This window comes from Sturnira hondurensis, unplaced genomic scaffold (genome assembly GCF_014824575.4).
Source record: "Sturnira hondurensis isolate 20B ecotype Veracruz unplaced genomic scaffold, ASM1482457v3 Scaffold0001872, whole genome shotgun sequence".
Lineage (NCBI taxonomy): Eukaryota > Metazoa > Chordata > Mammalia > Chiroptera > Phyllostomidae > Sturnira > Sturnira hondurensis.
This window is the reverse complement of record NW_028074503.1, coordinates 1,636,907-1,658,904: the sequence shown is the minus strand read 5'-3', so window position 1 is coordinate 1,658,904 and position 21,998 is coordinate 1,636,907. Positions and strand designations below refer to the sequence as shown.

The following is a 21,998-nucleotide window of genomic DNA, read 5'->3' as shown; positions in this document are numbered from 1 at the left end:
CTATTCTTGCCCTCCCCCCTATCTATATTCTACCTACTGTCTATGCTATTTTCTGTACCTTCGCCGCCCTTCTCCTCCTCTCACTCCCCTGTTTCTAACCCTCCATGTGTTCTTCGTTTCTATGGTTCTGCTCCTGATCTAGCTGTCCTCTTTGTCTGCTTTTGTTTTTAGGTGTGGTTGTTAATAACTGTGAGTTTGCTGTCCTTTCACTGTTCATATTTTTATGTTCTCTTTCTTATATAAGTCCCTTTAACATTTCATATAATAAGGGTTTGGTGATGATGAACTCCTTGAATTTGATCTTATCTGAGAAGCACTTTATCTGTCCTTCCATTCTAAATGAAAGTTTTGCTGGATAAAGCAATCTTGGCTGTAGGTCTTTGGATTTCATGACTTGGAATACTTCTTTCCAGCTCCTTCTTGCCTATAAGGTCTCTTTTGAGGAATCCGCTGGCAGTCTGATGGGAAGTCCTTTGTAGGTGACTGTCCCCTTATCCCCTGCTGCTTCTAGGATTCTCTCCTTCATTTTGGTCTTGGCTAATGTAATTATGATGTGCCTTGGTGTGTTCCTTCTTGGGTCCAAGTTCTTTGGGACTCTCTGAGCTTCCTGGACTTCCTGGAAGTCTATTTCCTTTACCAGACTGGGGAAGTTTTCCTTTATTATTTGTTCAAATAAGTTTTCCACTCAAGGCTGTTTCTTTCCCCCATCTGGTACCCCTATAATTCGGATGTTGGAATGTTTAAAGATGTCCTGGAGGTTCCTAAGCCTCTCATCATTTTTTAAAATTCTTGTTCATTCTTTACTGGTTCGATATTTCATTCTTCTCTTGGTCCACTGCATTGATTTGAGTCCCAGGTTCCTTTCCATCACTATTGGTTTCCTGTGCATTTCCCTTCATTTCAATTAGTTTAGCCTTCATATGTTCCTGTAATTTGTGGCTATAATCAACCAGTTCTGTGAGCATCCTGATAAACAGTGTTTTGAATTGTGCTTCTGAGAGGCTGGCAATTTCTCGGTCACTGAGAGTTATTGGCTCTGGGACTTTGAGTTCTTCATGAGCCATGTTTTAGACTGTTCGTGCCTGTTACATATGAGGAGTGGAGCCCTAGGTGTTCACCAGGGCCGCGCGACCCAGTAGCTGGTTTGTGACACTGTATGTGGGGGCGGGGGTCAAAGAAAAGCAATGGAGGTCTCCTCTGCCGCCTTCCGCCGCCAGGGCAGCATGGACCATCTCACTGCTCACTCGTCTGCTGGTTTATCTGCGTGCAAATGTATGACCGTGGTCAGCCTGCCCCGCATCCTCACTGGGTCTGCGATGCTACCCCGGCTGCCTACACGCCTGGGTCGGGGGATCTTTCCTGCCCGACCCTGCTCAGCTGCTGGCTCTGTCCCTCTTACCGGTCTGGTTGAATGGTTTGTTGTTGTCGGACTTCCGTATAGTTCCATCTTCTGTTCTTTGGCTGTGTCTTTGTTCTCCAAACCTTTGTTGTATTCAATCTTGGTTGTGCATGAAGGCACAGTGTTTCCACCTACGCATCCATCTTGGCGGAAGTCCTGAAACTCTTTAAGTATAATTTTCTATACTGTTCTTCTGAATTAAGTTCATACATTGCATTGCTTGGTATATCTCTTAAGTCTTAAACTAAAGGTTATTCCCTTATGTCTTTTTTTTCTTATAATATTTGTTAATCATTTTTAAAGGTTGGTTTGTTTTATTTCTCAAGGTATACTTTCATGGCTGTTCTCATTCAACGTTTTATGATAGTGATTAGTATGAACTTTTAAAATTGGGGTATAATTTACATACACTTAAACTTTCAGATTTTAAATGGTTGATAAATTGTACACATCAGTGTATCTACCACTCAATATGTTTTGTTTTCAGTTGTTATCTGTTTGAAATGGAAAAAAGATTCCATTCTTTAAACTCTTAAGTTCAGAGTAACTGTAACAGCATGGAACAAAAAATAATCATTGATTGCTTTTAGAACTATAAAGATTTCTGCTCTGCAGTAGCCGATAGGTAATTTAATAAAATTGGGGCTCGGAAAATACTAGTAGGTAACAGAGGAATATGTGTAACGTATTAGAACTAAAGGTGAGAAGTTAAAATGCCCTGCATTGGAATTTATATCTTTACCAGAAAGCTGTGGCTGTGTGGTTATTCCCTGCTTGAATTATATGAACCTTTCCCTGCAACTTCCATCTCTGTTTCAATTTCAAGAAGTAAACTTCATATCCTCTGAATCAGGGGTCCCCAACCCTCGTGCTGTTGACCAGTTTGGAACTGGGCTACTATGGAAGAAGCTTTTCTCAGCTCCGCCTCGTCTTCTCCTTTTCCCTTCACCTCCACCCCCACCCCTGCCCCTGTCCTGGAAAAATTGTCTTCCACAAAAGTGGTCCCTAGTGCCAAAAAAGTTGGGGACCACTGCTCTAAATCTTCTGAAGTCAGGAAGATCATGTGGTTATTGACCCCAGGAAAGAGTTAACTGCAGTTGAGGCATATAAATGTCTTGAGTAATGTTATTTTACAGACATTAGCCATCTTGGTTTTTTAATCTTCTTTTTGTCCACAATTTGAATTTATTATTGTAGGGACTTTATTTATTAACTTGTATTTTCTTAAATTAGTGCATTGTCCTTAGTTCCTTAGAGTAGGAAAGTAGAATGGAAGTTACTAAGATATCCTGAGTGTCTCCTGTGTGAAGAATCAACACCCAGTGATGGAGGTGATCTGAACTAAGTGACGGGAGGTGAAGACCTAGACTATGTATGAAGGCCATTTCATACATAGTCTAGTTCGGAAAAGAGAAGGAGAGGTCCAGTGATTTACCCAAGGCCATATAGCTAGTGACTACAAAGTGTAGGAATTTAAATCCTGAATTTTTACTCCAGAACTCTTTAAAAGTTTTCACAAAAATATGCTGCCTTCATGAATATTAGAAGCCTAAGCAGTAGCAACTCTTCCTTCTGCAACTCTTGCTTCTTATATGTACAGAAAAAACCAATAACTTAAAACAAATTATATCAGATCTAATTGCGATAAAATTTTCTCTCTGAACGTGCATGTCCCAAGGTGTTTTAAGAGAAAATTTTGTACTAAAAAGTCAGTAAAGCAAGATAGTTTAGTCCCTGTGGTGCAATATAATGACATTGGAGCATTATTTTTGTTTTTAAAGATAGTAGGAAAATAGCTTATCAAATTATCTTTAGATAATTCAGTTCAAGAAGTACTACTTTCTTTTAAGTTGGGGTTACTTCAATTTCCTGTTCTTGAATTTGTAGTTTAACTTTTAGAATGAAAAGTCTCCATTTTCATTTTATGGAAAACAGATTTATTTTAATAGATTTTTCCAAAATAACATATAATGTAAATTTGTTTTAAAAGAGGTGATATTTTTTATGCCTTTCAAAAATTATTTACCTATATTTGGGTTTAGTTATGATTTAGATTTAGTTTCTAATTTGAAAAAAATGACTGATGACTGTAATTGTGTCTCCTTCTTTTAAAGTCTTAGAACACTTTTAATCACCTGAATTTCCCTTTATCTTTGGATGTTTTATTTTTGAAAGAAATTCTGACTTTAAATACTTTAATCCAAATTGTTACATTTATCAAGCTTGTTCCTGGAGTTTCTGTCCCAGCTAAGATTCTGCCCCTCTCCCAAAATAATCATTTTGAATTGTTTTAAGAAAATCAAACTTCTTTCAGACTTGCCATATTATTAAAAAACAGCGTAGTTGCCTTTTCTTGGTTTCATTGAGCTTTTATATTCTTAAAAGAAACATTTCAAAAAAAAGATGATGGTTCTCTCTAATAGAAGTACATATTGCTTCTTGAAAGGCTTTTTTGTGTGAAGTTGTTTGGGTAAGACAACGGAAACAACCCATTAAGCTCATTCCTTCTGTGCTTATTATTAACCTCAAAGCTCCTAGTTTTAACCTCTGGTTCAGTCCCATCTTACTAGATTTAAGTGGCTTTTGTTTTGTTTTTTTTTTCATGCAGGTTCTGCTCATTAATCACCACGAGTGTGGATCTGAAGAAGAGTTTATTACCTCTCTTTTTTTGAGTATGTTTAACTTCAGATACACACAACGTAGCCTCTCCTTCCCTATTAGATTCTTAGAAGGTAGTTATATTTTTATAGTCTCATTCTTGTGACTTTGATAGTTGTGGTCAATAAGAATAAACACTTACTCCTTACATGTTGGACTACTGCATGCAAATCAGTTCATTTAAAACCTCCTGGAGGTCTTTGGCATGCTAAACATAAAACCATGAGTGTTTGTTTGTGGAGGTAACCATGTTACAAAGAAATTTTAGAGCTTGTGTCTTTTATCAACAAAATAGGAGAGTTATCCTTTAGGTTCTGGGAATCACTGACATTAAGGGGCTTGCTTTTGATGTGTGATTTTCAAAGTTAATTAGATGGGAAATGATAAATTAGAAATATTCCTATGGTATCTCTGAGTGAGTAGTTTAAAGAAATTACCTTGCATTTTACCAATTGTATGCTTAACAAAATAGCTGATATATTTTGTTATTAGTTAAACATTAATGAGCATATTTTTTTCATGTTTGCAGTTTTTAGACATATTGATATATTTTTCTTCTTGTACATGAACATGATGAATGAAATGTACATAAAATCTTTTATTTTATTTTGTTTTTTATTTTTTTATAATCTAGGGCTGGAAAAAAGAAAGAATTCTGGCTGAATATCCCGATGGCAGGATAATTATGGTTCTTCCTGAAGACCCAAAGTATGCCCTGAAAAAGGTAAATTTCTAGTGAATTTCATGTAGAATAGAAAAAATAATTTCGCAGGTAATTTTAAAAGAATAACACATTGCTAGCATAGCACAATTTGAACACTAATTCTGAAAATAAATAGGGTTTTAAGGAATACAACTCAACTGAAAAATCATGCTTAAACTTTGTAGTATGTTTAGCACATATGAAATGTATTTCTAATGACTTACTTACTATTTTGTATTATCAGTAATTTGAATGATGGCGTAGAAAACATGCTAGTTAATTAATAATGTCACATAAATGATTATAAACATAGGGATTAAAATTTGACTATAATAATTTAGAAAATTAAAATGAATGTGAAGTTTCATTCTGAGAATAAATTTCTAAATAAAAAGTTATTGCAGAAGGGGATCTAGTCATATAGGCCTTAGTAATCCTGAAATTAAGCATGAGATAATCATATAATGTTAAGAAGGGAAAAAACAAGATATATTCTGAGTTATTCAGAAAACTTACAGAAAATCCTCATATCTAGTGTGAGCCAAGTTTTAGTGCAACTTAGAATTCTATACTTAAGGGTTCAGTGAAATGAACCAGAGAGATAATGAAATCTGGAACCATTTTATTATATAGAATATCTTACAAGTCAGGAAATCAGAGGATAAACTTATTTTTAAATAATATGTTATGTTTTTCTTCAGTTTCCAGAAGCTTTTTCAGAATTGCCTCATAATGTAAAGCAATGCATTCACTCATTTTTCTGAAAAACTTAATTTAATTACACTTAGAGTGTGTCCAGAATGTGTAGAAACAGAAGGAAAATAATACACTTCTTTTTAGTTTAACAATTGGACCTCTTTAAATTTAGGAATATTTCACCTGAAGGGAAATACTTGGAACTATTATTTGAAAATTTAGCTAACATTCTACTTAAAGTTTATTCTATGATTCCTGACTTTTTAGGTAATACTGTATATATGACTGGACAATCCCAGATGCCCAAATAAGCTTCCATACTACCATTGCCTAATGAGTGCAGACTAGCATTTAGAATGACATGTAAACATGTCACCTCTCTTGTATTTGAAACATTGATCCTTGTACAAAAACAAATGCTTGTTGAATTAATGTTGGCTTAGTGATTGACTCAGTGAAAATTAAATTATGGGGTTACTGGAATTCTAACTATGATCATTTGGAAGGACACAGTGGAAGTTTGCTAAACCTCCATATGCAGCAGCGTCCACACTTTTTTATTAGTAAGAATTCTCAGTAAAGGCTGATTTCCTCATTTTAGCCTCTAGGGAATCGTAACCTACAATTCATTATGTTACTAGTTGGTATCCAGTAACAAGTTAAAAATTAAAATCTAGGGTATCATGAGTCATTTGCCTTTAGGAATCAAATCAGGAGTAGTAAGTATTATGGGATACTGTTCCAGGTACAGGAGGATTTGAGTTTTCATCATTGAATAAGGGATGTATTACGATATTCTGTATGTCAGAGGTATGAATACTTAACTCTCTTAGGGATGATTTGAGTTTTAAATTTGGTAACACAAATCCATATTTATTGGACTGAATATTTATAGATTATTTTATAACCAGGGAAGGAACTAAAGTTTAAGTGCCAATAAAAATCTTGACTTTGAACAGAAACTATTATAAAGGACACATGGAGAACAACTAAGAGGGGTGGAAATGGGAGGGAGGTGGGGAGCACGGAGGGGTGGGCTGGAATGGGAGTAGGGGACGGAAAACTGTACTTGAACAAGAATTTAAAAATAGTAATTTAAAAAAGATCTTGACTTTGAGTGCCTACAAAAGTTTCAGCTTATCATTGACTCTGATTACAGCTCTAGGAAGTAAACCAGAAGCACAATTTGCCATATGAGTGATGCAAATTTCTGCTTCTTGGCTTTTCTGGATATCCAATATTTGACAGGGAAGGTTACTTAATTTTGAATTTTATTGCTTCTAAATGTAAAGTGAGGAACCATAGACTTTCAAATGATGTTGGATTTAAGTGAGATAATGTTATAAAGCACTTTGCAAAATGCCTGCCCTGTATAAATGGTTGTTAAGAAGTAAATGTTTCTTTCCTCTGTGCCTACTTCCATTTTACTGATGAGAGTACTAGTTACAGCTTTGGGACAAAAGTGGCTTACCTGCTAAGAGTCCGGTGGTTTTCTCTGTGATGCTTCTAATAGGAAGCCCTAGTGGTTTTTTTAAGAGAGCGGGAGGAAGGAGAAAGAGAGGGAGAGAAACATTAGTGTGTGGTATTTTTACATACATTTGATGCTTTAATTATTTTTAAAAAATATTGTTCTTTATTTGGCAGGTTGATGAAATTAGAGAGATGGTTGATAATGATTTAGGTTTCCAACAGGCTCCACTAATGTGCTATTCCAGAACTAAAACACTTCTCTTTATTTCCAATGACAAAAAAGTAGTTGGCTGCCTAATTGCAGAGCATATCCAATGGGTAAGTGATTTTTAGTGTTCATATGTAGTTTGGCATTTGAAGAATTTACTGTGCAATATTAAATAACATAATTCTAGTAAATTTGTCAACATTTTACGTAAAGAAGGCTGTGAATGCAAGAATTCCTGTGTGTAATTCTTTACTACAATAAAACTAATTTCTGTGGGAATTAGTTTCTCAAGTCAGTATGTAAGATAAAAATTCTATAAATCAAAAGTAGTGATAAATTTTATTTAGGAAGTTTCTATGTTAGGTGCTAAGATAATATATGTCTCAGTTAGTCTCTTCAGCATTGGAATAAATAAAGGCTTGCCAAACTATAGCCTTACAAAAATGTAGCCTGTTTTTGTAAATAAACTTTTATTGTAACACAGCCATAGCCATTTGTTTATGTATTGTCTATGGTTTCTTTCCTGCTATAAAGATTGGGCTAAGTAGTTACGATAGAGACCAGGTAGGTTGCAGGGCCTAAAATACTTATTTTCTGGTCTTTTATTACAAGTTGCTCACCTCCAGAGTAGGTCACAACATCTTCCATTGAGCGCCAGATGAGTAGTTGGCTTGTATTTAGGATGTAAATTGTACAAAAAACAAACAATAAAATCACAGTAAAAGGAATAGATATGTTCACATTTAATAGTTAAGTAGTAACAGACCAGGGTAAGAGAACAGAAGATTCTGAACTCCCGAATTGTGCTCACTTTGAGGCATACCCCATTTGACTTCTGTCTTCTTTCAACTGAGTTCTTGCTGATGAATTAATTCAGTGTACATTGGATTTGACCTCTGTTTACTTGGTATATTTTAGTATAATAATAGTTTGCCTACAAATGTGTACTTTATCATGAAATTTTCCAATAAAGTAAAAAGTCAGAATAAGTCTACGTGAAGTAATTTCTATATATGATGTTACCTTTTTAAAAAGAAAATTCAGCCTGAAATTGTATAGTTTTATGAATCTTGCTAGTTATAAAAGTGATTTAAATCAATAACTGATAGGGTAGTTTGGGGATGTGAATGTGATATAAAATGACTAACTCATGAGAGTTCGCCATATTGACCTTGAGTTAATTTTACATATTACATAACCCTTGGGTTTTTTTCTATCCAATCTAGTTCCAAAAATGACTTGTAGAAGTATTTATACTAGAAGATAGCTATGTAATGCTTGCTTTTTATGTTGTTGTTGTTGTTGTTAATTTTGTTGTCCAAGTGTTTTAAGTTTTAATACTGTGTCCCATCTCAAGGTGGGCTGAATTCTTTTTGCATCTAGACTGGTGGAGATGTATGTTTTTAAAGCACTTTATTTTTTTTTAAGGAGATGGGAATGTGAGGGAAAGACCTTTCTAAATTTTTATTTCTCTGCCATCCCTCTTCCTAGTTCCCACACAGCTATGAACCCTAGAACTATGGCAGCAGTCACAGAAATAGTTGTTAGGACTGCTGAGTTCTTAGTATGTACTTTTGCTTGTCCTTAGAATGTAGGAGGTAGAGAAAACTAAAATCAGTTCCTATTACGGCAGTTGTGATGGCAAGGTGTTTTGTATATATTATCTATAGGTAAGGAACGCAAAACTTAATTAACTTCCTCTCGTGGTCACATTACTAAGGATGTAAATTAGAACAGAATGTAGATCCAGATCTATTTTCTAAAATGAGAGTGAAAGTATAAATGGTCCCCATAAGTTTGTTAAGAAGCCAAACAAATGTGGTGACCTCCTAAGGTCAGCACTAGAAAATTGCTAAGTACTAGTCCCACTTTAAAATTCTTTCCCATTTTGATACCTATAGGGCTACAGAGTCATTGAAGAGAAGCTTCCAGTTATCAGGTCAGAGGAAGAAAAAGTCAGATTTGAAAGGCAAAAAGCCTGGTGCTGTTCAACATTGCCAGAGCCTGCAATCTGTGGGATCAGTCGAATATGGGTATTCAGCATGATGCGTCGGAAGAAAATTGCTTCTCGCATGATTGAATGCCTAAGGTAACTTGAATCCTTGAAATCCTTTTCAGTAGTTTAGGATTTCAACAGTTATAAAGATCAGTACTTAATCTTAAATGTATAACCTCTATTTAAATTAATTTAAATTTGCATAAAATTGTCAGTGTATTGGATCTGTTAATACTTTTCATTTGAAGTTAATCTAAGGGGGGGAGAAAACTTGGTTAAATATCATTAAACCATTTCAAATTACTTATTCTTAAAAAATAAAATTACTTTTTTATAACTATGATTAAGCCAAAATATTTCAAATTGTGTTTACTATTGGAGGATTTTATAATATATAGTTTTAAAGATTTTATTTATTTCTTTTTAGAGAGAAGGGAAGGGAGGGCGAAAGAGAGGGCGAGAAACATCAGTATGTGATTGCTCTTACCTGATCCCTACTGGGAATCTGGCCTGCAGTCCAGGCCTGTGCCTTGACTGGGAATTGAACCAGTGACCCTTTGGTTCAGAGCCCGAGCTCAATCCACTGAGCTATACCATCCAGGGCACATTTTTTAATATTTTTATTGATTATGCTATTACAGTTTTCTGAATTTTTCCCCTCTAACCCCCCAGTCTCCCAGCATTCCCTCCCCTTAGTCCACATCCATGGGTGGTACATGTAAGTTCTTTGAGTCCTCTGTTTCCCATACCATTTTTTGTCTATCCCTGTCTACCTTATGCTTTCTAACCATGCTGCTTCTTCCCTGTACTTTTCCCCCACTATTCCTTTCTTCCCCGTCCCCACTGAAGTCCCTCTCCAATGTCCATTTCTCTGATTTTATTCCTGTTCTTGATTGCTTAGTTTTTGTTTTTGCTGGTTTTTTTTTAGTAGGTTCACTTGTTGATAGTTACGAGTTTATTGTCATTTTACTGTTCATATTTTTTATCTTCTTTTTCTTAGATAAGTCCCTTTAACATTTCATATAGTAAGGGCTTGGTGATGATGAACTTTTATAGCTTGACGTTGTCTGGGAAGCACTTTATCTGTCCTTCCATTCTGAATGAAAGCTTTGCTGGATAGAGTAATCCTGGCTGTAGGTCCTTGCCTTTCATGACTTCATATACTTCTTTCCAGCCTCTTCTTGCCTGCATTGAGAAATCAGCTGATTGCCTTATGGGCACTCCTTTGTAGGTAACTTTCCTTTCCTCTTGCTGCTTTTAAGATTCTCTCCTTATCTTTAATCTTTTTTTTAATAAACTTATTTATTTTACTTAATTAATTTATTTATTATTTTTTTAGAAATTTTTATTTATTTATTTAAATTTAGAGGGGAAGGAGAGAGGGAGAGAAACATCAATGTATGGTTGCCTTTCATGTGTCCCCTGCTGGGAGTTGGCCTGCAGGGAACCGGCCCGCAACCCAGGCATGTGCCCTGACTGGGAATCAAACCGCGATCCTCTGGTCGCAGGCCCGTGCTCAGTCCACTGAGCCTATTTATTTTTAGAGGGGAAGGGAAGGAGAGAGGGAGAGAAATATCAATGCATGGTTGCCTCTCATGCGTCCCCTGCTGGGAACTGGCCTGCAACCCAGGCATGTGCCCTGACGGGGAATCGAACTGAGATCCTATGGTTCGCTGGCCTGCGCTCAATCCACTGAGCTACACCAGCCAAGGCCCTCCTAATCTTTAGTCTTGGGTAACTTAATAATGATGTGCCTTGGTGTGTTCCTTTTTGGGTGCAACTTCCTTGGGACTCTGGGCTTCCTGGACTTCCTGGAAGTCTATTTCCTTCACCAGATTGGGGAAGTTTTCCTTCATTATTTGTTCAAGTAAATTTTCAATTTCTTGGTCTTCCTCTTCTCCTTCTGGCACCCCTATACTTTGGAATGTTTTAGGTTGTCCTACAGGTTTTTAAGAGTCTCTTCGCTTTTTCAAATTCTTGTTTCTTCACTTTGATCTGAATGGATATTTTTTCCTTTTGTTCCAAATCGTTACTTTGAGTCCTGGTTTCCTTCCTGTCACTGTTGGTTCCCTGATCATTCTGCTTTATTTCACTTTGGGTATCCTTCATTTGTTTTTTCATTTTTTGACCAAGCTCAATCAGATCTGTGAGCCTTTTGATTGCCAGGGCTTTAAATTCTCCATCAGATAGGTTGGCCATCTCCTCATCACTTAGCTCTTTTTCTGAGGTTATGCTTTGTTCTTTCATTTGTGCCATATTTCTTTCTTGGCCCAGCTGATAGGTTGTAAGCGGGTGGGGCTTTAGGTCCCCGGGCCCTAAAAGGCAACCCTCTTTGCTGCACTGCAGTGCTGCCTGTGGGGGAGGGGCTAGAGAGGGAACCCTGCAGCTAGCTTGCTCATCTCTAGTGCACTTTTCAAGGACTTTGGGACTCTCATGTGAGACTGGGAACTTCTCCTACCATGGCACCCCCAGCCATAGTCCACAGCTACCTTCTAGTCCCCTTTAGACAGCCCCTCCCTTGCAAGCTCCTGGAGTTCAGCAGCTAGCCCCGCCCCCAAGGTCGCTGGTTTTTTGTTTGGGGTTTTTTTTTTTTTTCCTCTGAGTTGGCCACTGAGGTCTGTCACCTTACTGGTCTGGTTGTTCTGGTTGATTTTTTTCTTTAATTCCTTTGTCGTTGGAGTTCCATGCAGTTTGATTTTTCTGGCACTTTTGGTTGTTTCAGATTTTAGAAATAGATTTCAGATTGGTAGTTATTCTCCTTTTGTTTGTGCAAGGAAGCAGAGACCCTCTCTCTACCTATGCCTCCATCTTGGCCGGAACTCCCCTCTTCTATTGGAGAATTTTAAAGACAACCAAATAAATGTGAGAAGTTTCTTGGGAATTTAGATTTAGGAAAAATTGCCTTAATTTAATATTATTTATAAATTATCTAAACCTTTTATTTTTCTTATGCTTTTATCACTTGATTTTTTAAAATCAAAGGTACTAAAGAAAAGACTCAAATTGCATGTTTTGGTTTTTGTTCTTTAAAGCACCATTGCTAAAGGATTAATGGAGTTGGTTAAAATTAATCGTGCAAATGAGGTTAGTCTCTTGTTTTTGTTTATTCACAGGGTCCCTGTCTAGTATCTATAGGTATAGCTTTCCAAATAATCCATCATTGTTTAAGTAAGATCCTAACGAATCTTAGAGCCTTAATGTGTTTCTGGTTATTTCCCCTTTATTTTATCACTGAGAAGTGAAAAGGGCTCAGGTATATCCATTCTTTTCATGACAAGAGGCAGGTCTGTTTTGAGCTCTTTAAGAACTAAACCCACATTTAAGTTATATGACAATCATTAGATTGTTCTACTTTGTGAAGACATAAAAGAGTATAGCTGTTGTATTTTATCCTGTGATAGTGAGATTGACACCATAGGCTTCCTGTTCAAGCACATAGTTTTTTTACTTTTTTCATTTATTTGTCCTTTTATGTACCCAGTTCACCTTGTTAAGATTACATTATGGCCCTGGCTGGGATGGCTCATTGGGTTGGAGCATCGTCCCGTAACTGAAAGGTTGTGGATTCGATTCCTGGTCGGGCCAATTTCCTATCTGGGTACAGGCACGTGAGACCCAGGTCCAGGTGTGTATGGGAAGTAACTGGTTGATGTTTCTCTCTTGCATCATTATTTCTCTCTTTCCCTTCCTCTCTTTCTAAAAGCAGTGAAAAAAATATCCTTGGGTGAAGATCCAAAAAAAAAGTTACATCATGAAAATGCTACTAAATAGCTTATCTTTTGGCTAAATTAAAAATAATTTTAAATGACATTTTATTGAGATATAGTTAACATAGCAAATAAAATTTATTTTTTAAAAATATATAATTAAGGCCCTGGCTGGTGTAGCTCAATGGATTGACTGCAGGCCTACGAACCACACGGTCGCAGTTCGATTCCCAGTCAGGGCATATGCCTGGGTTGCACGCCAGTTCCCAGCAGGGGACTCGCAAGAGGCAACCATACATTGATATTTCTCTCCTTCTCTCCTTTCCTTCCTCTCTAAAGATAAATAAATAAAATCTCTTTAAAAAATAAATAAAATAAAATATATAATTAAGTGGGCTTAGTATATTTAGAAGACTGTGCAGCTCTCCCCCATTTATATGTAGGAAAAGTTCATCATTCCTTCAGAAAACTCCATACTCATATACGGGCACTCCCCATTTCGCTCTTTCCCAGCTGTTGACAACCACTAATCTACTTTCTGTCTCGGTGGATTTGCCTATTCAGGACATTTCATATGAATGGATATCTATGGCATATGACCTTTTGTGACTGGTGTGTTTCACTTAGCATTGTAGAATGTATTCATGTGCATCATTCCTTTTTTAAAAAATATTTTTTTAAATTTATTTTTAAACAGAGGGGAAGGGAGGAGGAAGAGGGAGAGAAATATCAATGTGTGGTTGCTTCTCCCATACCCCCTACTGGGGATCTGGCCTTCAACCCAGGAATGTGCCCTGACTGGGAATTGAACTGGAGATCCTTTGGTTTGTTGGCCAGTGTTCAATCCACTGAGTCACACTAGCCAGGGTGCATCATTCCTTTTTTATTTCCAAGTAATATTTTACTGTGTTGCTGTTACTTACTTATTTATTCATTTATTCATTGGTTGAACATTTGGGTTATTTTTACCTTTCAGCAAGTATGAATAATAATACTATGAACATTCATGTGTAAATTTTTATGTACAAATTTTTATTTCCCTTCATAAATAGGTAAATATTTGCATGTTCTTATTTCTTTTGGTATATTATATACCAAGGAGTAGAATTATTGGGTCATACGGTAACTGTATAGCATTTTGAGAAATTGCCAGATGTTTTCCAAAGTGGATACTCTATTCTATAATCCCACAAGCAATGTATGAGAGTCTTAATTTCTCCACATACTTACCTACACTTGTTATTGTCTGGCTTTTTAATTTTAGGCATCCTAGTGGGTTTGAAGTGGCATTTCATTGTGGTTTTGCTTTTATATTTCCCTAATGGCTGTGATGTTGAACATGTGCTTGTTGGACATTTACACATCTTATTAGAGAAATGCCTATTCAAATCCTATGTCCATTTTTAAATTGGTTTCTTTATCTTTTACTTGTTGAGTTTCACTAGTTTTTTTTTCACATTGATGTTTCTTTTTTTTAAAATATATTTTATTGATTATACCATTACAGTTGTTCTATTTCCCCCTTCATTCCCCTCAACCCTGCACACCCCTCCCCCACCCTTCCCGCCCTTTAGTTTATGGCCACGTGTCTCAAGTTCTTTAGATTCTATATTTCCCCTACTATTCTTGCCCTTCCCCTATCTATTTTTTGCCTACCATCTATGCTACTTATCTTCTGTATCTTCTCCCCCCTTCTCCTCCTCCTACTCCCCTGTTGCTAACCCTCCATGTGTTCTTCATTTCTATGGTTCTGCACCTGACCTAGCTGTCCTCTTGGTCTGCTTTTGTTTTAGGTGTGGTTGTTAGTAACTGTGAGTTTGCTGTCCTTTCACTGTTCATATTTTTTATCCTCTTTTTCTTATATAAGTCCCTTTAACATTTCATATAATAAGGGCTTGGTGATGATGAACTCCTTGAATTTGATCTTATCTGAGAAGCACTTTATCTGCCCTTCCATTCTAAATGAAAGCTTTGCTGGATAGAGCAGTCTTGGATGTAGGTCTTTGGATTTCATGACTTGGAATACTTCTTTCCAGCTCCTTCTTGCCTGTAAGGTCTCTTTTGAGAAATCAGCTGACAGTCTGATGGGAACTCCTTTGTAGGTAACTGTCCCCTTATCTCTTGCTGCTTCTAGGATTCTCTCCTTCATTTTAATCTTGGCTAATGTAATTATGATGTGTCTTGGTGTGTTCCTTCTTGGGTCCAACTTCTTTGGGACTCTCTGAACTGCCTGGATTTCCTGGAAGTCTAGTTCCTTTGCCAGACTGGGGAAGTTCTCCTTTATTATTTGTTCAAATAAGTTTTCCACTCGTGGCTGTTTCTTTTCCCCTTCTGGTACCCCTATAATTTGGATGTTGGAACGTTTAAAGATGTCCTGGAGGTTCCTAAGCCTCTCCTCATTTTTTTTGAATTCTTGTAACTTCACTTTTTCCTGTTTGGGCATTTCTTTCTTCCTTCTGGTCCACCCCCTTGATTTGAATCCCTGTTTCCTTTCCATCACTATTGGTTTCCTGTGCATTTCCCTTCATTTCAATTAGTTTAGCCTTCATTTGTTCCTCTAATTTGTGGCTAAAATCAACATTTTAGTTGATTTAATGAAATCAACATTTTAGTTCTGTGAGCATCCTGATTACCAGTGTCTTGAATTGTGCATCTGAGAGGTTTGCTATTTCCTGGTCATTTAGAGTTATCGGCTTAGGGGCTTTGAGTTCTTCTTGAGCCATGTTCTGGACTGTTCGTGCCTGTTACGTATGAAGAGCAGAGTCCTAGGTGTTCACCAGGGCTGGGCGACCCAGTCGCTGGGTTGTGACGCTGTGGGGGGGGGGGGGGGCAAAGGAAATCAATGGCATGCACCCTTTGCTTCCTCCTGCCGCCACTGAGGGCCATGCGATTCGTCCCACTGCTCCAGAAAGTGCCACCGCGGTCAGCCGTTGCTGGGTTTGTTGCTGCGGGCTGCGCAGTCCATCTCACTGCTCACTCCCGCCATCTAGAGCCCTCACTGGGTCCACCCGATGCTACCCCGGCTGCCTGGGTGCCTGAGGTCAGGGGATCTTTCCTGCCCGACCCTGCTCTGCTGCTGGCTCTGCCCCTCTTACCCATCCGGTAGAACAGTTTGTTGTTGTTGGACTTCTGTATAGTTCAATTTTCTGTTCTTTGGCTGTGTCTTTGTTCTCCAAACCTTTGTTGTATTCAATCTTGGTTGTGGGAGAAGGCACAGTGTTTCCACCCACGCCTCCATCTTGGCGGAAGTCCCCTCACTAGCTCTTTATGTGTATTCTAGAGACAAGTCTCTTATCAGATATGATATACAAATATTTTCTATAATCATGGTTTTTCATCTTCTTGGTTCTTTTGAAGCACAAAAGTTTTAAATTTTGAACTCCAAATTAATGTTGTCACTTGTGATTTTAGTGTCATATTTAAGAAGTAATTTCCTAATCCATGGCCACAAAGATTGATTGCCTATATGTCCTTCCAAGAGTTTATAATTGTAGTTCTTACATTTAGATCTTTGATCCATTTAAATTTTTTATGTATGATGTGAGGTAGGATCCATGTGAATGGGTATCTGATTGTCCCAGCACCAATTTGTTAAGACTTTTTTCCCATTGAATGATCTTGGTTGGCTCTTGTCAAAATCATTGACGTAAATGTGAATGTTAGTATTTGGATGCACATTTCTATTCCATTGCTCCATTTTTATTTCAGTAACACACTGTATGGAACTCTTGAATGTAGTTTTGTCTTATGTTTTAAATAAGGAAGTGTGAGTACTCTGACTTTATTCTTTTTCAAGTTCTTTTGAGTATTTACTTACTCTTGCATTTGCATATGAATTTTAGGACTAGCTTGTCAATTTCTGCAAAGACCAGTTTGCGGAGTAATGCCATTTTAATATTAAGTCTTCCAATTCATAAACATTGGATGTGTTTCAATTTAAATCTCCTTTGATTTCTTTCAGCAGCATTTTATAATTTTCATTTTACAGGCCTTATGCTTCTTTTGTTGAATTTAATCATAAGTATTCCTTTGATGTTCTTCTAAGTGAATGTGTTTTCGATTTTGCTTTTGGATTATTCATCATGAGTATATGGAAATATAAGCAATTTCTTAAAACACTGATCTTATATACTGTAATCTTGCAGACCTCATTTTTAATTAGACCTAACAGGTTTTTTTTTAATTCCTTAAGATTTTAGAAATGCAAGATCACGTTATCTCTAAAAAGATAGTTTTACTTCTTCCTTTTTAATGTGGTTGCTTTTTATTCTTTTCTTTGTCTAATTCCCCTAGCTACAAGCTGCAGTACTTTATTTTGAATAGTAGAGGTGTGTGCAGAAATACCTTGTTCCTAATCTCTGGGTGACAATTTTCAGTTTTTCACCATTAACTTTGGTGTTCCTTGCTGCTCTTTATCAGTTTGAGGAAGTTTCTTCTACTTAGGGTTGTTGAATATTTCTGTCATTGAAAGGTATTGGGTCAATGTTTTTAAAACCATTGTTTTCATAAATTTTTTTAACTCAGATTTGTAATATTTTAGATGGATAATTATTTTAAACAGTTTTCAGAATATGCAACATTACCTACGGTCTTTCTAGCCAAATTCTATTTGACAGGTTTTTCTAATTTTAATGAATAAAAATATTAATGTTTTTTACTCTTCTACTTCCCCACCCCTCTTTTTATTTTTAACTAGGAGTAACTTTATATATGGCTCATATTTGAGTAAAGAAGAAATTGCTTTCTCAGATCCCACTCCTGATGGAAAATTGTTTGCAACACAATACTGTGGCACGGGACAGTTTCTGGTATATAATTTTATTAATGGACAAAATAGCACCTAAAGCAAATTCTTGCCTACAGTACTAGAAGACATCTACTGAAGAATGGATTGGTTGCTGACTTTAACCAGGAACTAGGGCCATTTTTGTTACAAAGAACTCAGGACTGGCAACAACCATAAGGTTGTTCCATTTTCATAAAATTGGAAACAATGCAGTAATAGCTTATTATTGTTTTGTTTTTTAAAGAAGATATTTTATTATCTTTTACAGAAATTTATGATTAATGTATTTTATCTATAGTTATTTAGACATGTTTACATGCAGCAGATAATTGTTCATAGTGGACTGAAAACTAATGCAAGGACTATGGTCTCTGTGATAAGTATATTTTGAAGTTCTTAATATGGAAATATACCAGTGTAGTTAGGTACTGTATTTTTTTTATATTGATCTGCTGATACCAGTTACAGTTTTAAAGATTGTGTTTTTACTAAGTGGAAACCAGTATTTTAGAGCTATGACTTGAGCGGGTGCGATATTATGTGTTTAGAAGTTCAAAGCTAATTCTGAAAGGCCTGAAATATACTTAAAAAAAATTCTCACCAGAGGATTTAAAACATTGATTGGCTGCCTTCTGTACATGCCCTGGCCAGGGGATCGAACCTGCAACCTTTGAGTATACAGGATGACGCTCCAATCAGCTGAGCCACCTGGCCAGGGCTGAAATATACTTTGATGGAACCCCACCAAAAAGCAGAGTTCCAGATAAACTGGAGGAATTTGGAATGTTGAGCTTTTCCTTCCATTTCTTTCTTTCCTATTCTTGATAAAGGTGGTAAAGAATTTAGTCCTTCCTTCTTGAAGATCTATTAATTATTAGAATTAGGAAGGTACCCTCTAAAGTTTATTATTCTTTCATTGTGGTTTCACTTCTTGAATGGCAACTGGGCAGACTTAAGCTATTAACAAAATCCCAAAGAGGTTTATCAAAACCTGTGGAATAGTTGCAAGCTATATATTAATAACTTGGTATCTGCTTTGTTATTCCTCAGAAATACTACACTGAGTATATGCCCTCATTACTGGGCTTCATTTTGATACTTGTCAATCCTTCATAGTGCCCTCTACTTTTAAAGGGTTTAAATGTTGAAAAACTGCTGTGGCCTTTTATGACTTGTATATAATGTAGAATAAAATAATAAAATGGTAGCTTTTTCTAAGTGATAAATGGTGTGTTGTCATTTGTGCTATTTTAGGGAGTTCACTACACTGAAAAATTATTAAAACATTGGCTTCTAAAAAGGAGTTTTCACCAGTTTGGAAAAGGATCAGCCCACATAAGAGGAACAACTCCTCTGAACTTACCTTTAATAAAAGGCAAAATCCTGACATGAGAATATGAAGATATAAAGCACAAGAATGAAGCAAGAGTATGATTTAACAGATTGTTTTTATGAGCTGAAATTACCTTCATTCAAATATGACTGAAATCTTAAACCTCCAATTAAGACTAACAGACGTGTGTATATTTTATCCCTCTAGATAGATGTGTGCTTTTTAAATCTAGAGTGGTGTAAGGCTCTCTACTTGTTATGGGTGTAATGTTAAGGCAGTGTAACAATTTTCCTCTAACTTATCACGATGGTCTGACCTGACAGTCTCTTTCCCTTTGGGCTTGATTGAGACTCTTGTGGTTGTGCTCAGTGTTATTGTTTGGGTGACAGGGGCCATAATTATTTTAAAACAGGATGAAATTTTGGGGTATAGTATAGATGTTTTAGTTAACTGTTCATCTCACACTATAGATCCAGTTTCCACTGAAGGCCGACTATGCTGCTTTGGGGAGCCAAACTTGGTAATTTTGAGGGGGCCTGGGGATAGAGAGGATATATTGATCGGTTGCTTTAAATGTTACCATTATTAGGAAAGCAGTTTATTTTCTGTTTATATTGAAGATGCAGTCCCTCAAGTAAATTTTATAATCTAGGTATTTCTTCAAGAGTGGTATTAATACCTAACATTTGAGTGTTTGCTGTGTCACACCCTCTTTGTGGTGGCTGCATTGTTTTGTCGTCATGACAACCCCAGGAGGTAGAGTTTACAAGTAAGGGGTCTGGAACTTGGAAGGTAATTAAGAGACTATGATAGTCTGTGTGAAATCACCCAAGCTGTGATGTATGGATGAAGATGAGAGGAGATGGATAAACTTTACATGATTCAGTTGGGGAATTGGTATGAGTTGATAACTGACCAGAGAAAAGTCATGGTAAAGAATCTAAGGTAATTTGGAATTTTGATTTGGGTAATTGATTAGATGGACTGAATGAGAACAGAATATTGAAGAATTATCTTGGATGAGCTCACTTTGGTAAAGATCTTAATGTGGTAGAATATTCTCCAACTGGAGATAACCTATTTGGTATATAATTGGTTGTGCTGATTTGGAGTTTAAGAGAAAATTAAATTAAGGAGATTTATAAATTTAGTTAATTGAAGGTTTAGAGGAGCTTAACTTCTCTTGGGTTTATAAAATGAAAGGGTAAGAGAAAGTTGTGAGGAACACCCTCATTGAAGAGCCTCAGAGTACTTGAGAAGGCATGTCTGAGGTAAGAAAACCAGAAAAGAATGATGAAATTAAGGAAGAGTTTCAAGAATCAAAGAATGGTCGATCCTGTCACACCACAACTGAAGGCTGAAGAGTGACGTTAGAAAAGAGCGGTCTGCAGTGATGGAGACGGTTTTGGACACAGTAAGCATGCTCTCACAGCCACAACCAAGCTTCAAAGAGATTGATTCTGTAATTGTCAGTTATATAAATGTGCCTTTAAGTTTTGTCAGCTGCCTTTGAATAGTTGTTTCATTATAAAAATGCCTAGTACTGTATTTTGCTGTGTAAAATGCGCACCTTGATTGCCCACATTTTTGAGGGAAAAATAAGGATGCCCATTGTACACGGGCAGTGCTAGATCGTGGGTGCACATGATACATGGCAAAATATGACGTATTGACATAGGAATCACAAGTTTAGACAGAGGAACTGTAGCAGGAAACCTGCCTAGACGAGCCCAGACAAGTCAGAAGGACACAGTCCCTTTGCTGAGCCACTAAAAGAAGGAAGGGTGAGCAACTAAGTAACTAAGAAGGAAGAACAAAAGAACATTGGATGGCCCTATCAGCAGCCCTGTTTTCTTGCTTCTGTAAACCTGCTTCGGCCACCTTGGCTTAGTAAAATCATTTCCACATGCTACACTATATAAACAAGCCCCTGCCTGAGCTCGGGGCCCAGAATTCATTGGGCCCCGAACAGAATTTGGAAACTGCCTCCTCTGGGTCCGCGCACGTAAATAAAGTTCCACTCCATACACCCGAAAGCGGCTGAGTTGTTCTCTGTAACAGAACTGTGAGATAGTGTATGGGGTGTTCCCTTATCTGCACGAGCATGCAATAATTGTGTATTAACTAAAAATCACTCTTATTACCAGTTCTAACATAAAATTGACCTTGGTGTATCGTCTAAAAGCATGACTATGGTAAGTACAATAAATAAGACGTGCAGTTAGTTATATTTTAGTTATTCTTGCTGACTTTGCATGGACTTCCCAGATAAGGCCTTTAGATAGGAACACAACCATATTCCTGCCTAACCATAATTCGTCAGGGATTAAGATTGCTGGCTTTATTTCTGGGTTAGCGACCACAAAGTACAATTTATGTTCTCATGGCTCTTGAACCCTTGGTAGATAAAGGGGTGATTCTGTCCTGAAACAGCCCCTCACTTTCCAGTAAAAATAAAATACATTGGACTGCTTAAGAAACAAAGAAATGGCCAAAAAAGTTTGTATAGCTGCTTTTGTTTTACATAATTTATTCTATTTTTGACATAATCACTGAAGAAAATGGGTTTTTTTAGCTAATTACTTGACAGTTAATACAAGGAATTCATTGTGTGAATGGCTGTTTCCTTGGCCCCAGAGTCCCTTCCTGGAATCATCTTTAGTAATGTTTTTTTCCTTTTTAAAAGATTTTTATTTATTTTTAGAGGGGAAGGAAAGGAGGAAGAGAGGGAGAGAAACTGAAAGCCCCTGGAGCTGGAACTATAAACTGAGAGAAAATATGGGACAGACAGACAGATGTGAGAAACATCGATCACTTGTGCCTGCTGTACATGCCCTGACTGAAGATTGAGCCCACAACTAGTCTCTGTCTCCATGCTGCATTATGAGGAGTTATTGCAGTTGTATTGTGTGCTGTGCAAGCCATCCACTTAGATAGTAATAACTGGTGCCATTCCATGATCAACATCATCAGTAGCGTGTACAGTGACTCAGATCAGCTTATCACCCCTTTTCAGTTTCTTTTCTTGGAATATCTTATTGT

At 36.8% G+C, this 21,998-nt stretch overlaps 1 protein-coding gene across 7 annotated transcripts in view; it reads left to right on the top strand.

Annotated features, from left to right (window-relative positions):
• The window catches only part of ESCO1 (establishment of sister chromatid cohesion N-acetyltransferase 1), an 82,230-nt gene extending 63,465 nt beyond the window's left edge, over positions 1 to 18,765 (top strand). For 5 of the 7 annotated variants that reach the window (XM_037031702.1, XM_037031721.1, XM_037031739.1 and 2 more), the window contains 4 exons: positions 4,692 to 4,781; positions 7,101 to 7,244; positions 9,036 to 9,223; positions 17,534 to 18,765. In XM_037031702.1, coding sequence (XP_036887597.1) covers positions 4,692 to 4,781; positions 7,101 to 7,244; positions 9,036 to 9,223; positions 17,534 to 17,681 — 570 coding nt within the window. In that variant the 3' untranslated portion in view covers positions 17,682 to 18,765. Of the gene's footprint in view, positions 1 to 4,007; positions 4,132 to 4,691; positions 4,782 to 7,100; positions 7,245 to 9,035; positions 9,224 to 17,533 lie in introns of those variants that run through there. The other 2 variants (XR_005064390.1, XR_005064389.1) reach the window with 2 other exon arrangements.
• Positions 18,766 to 21,998: the final 3,233 nt, after the last annotated feature.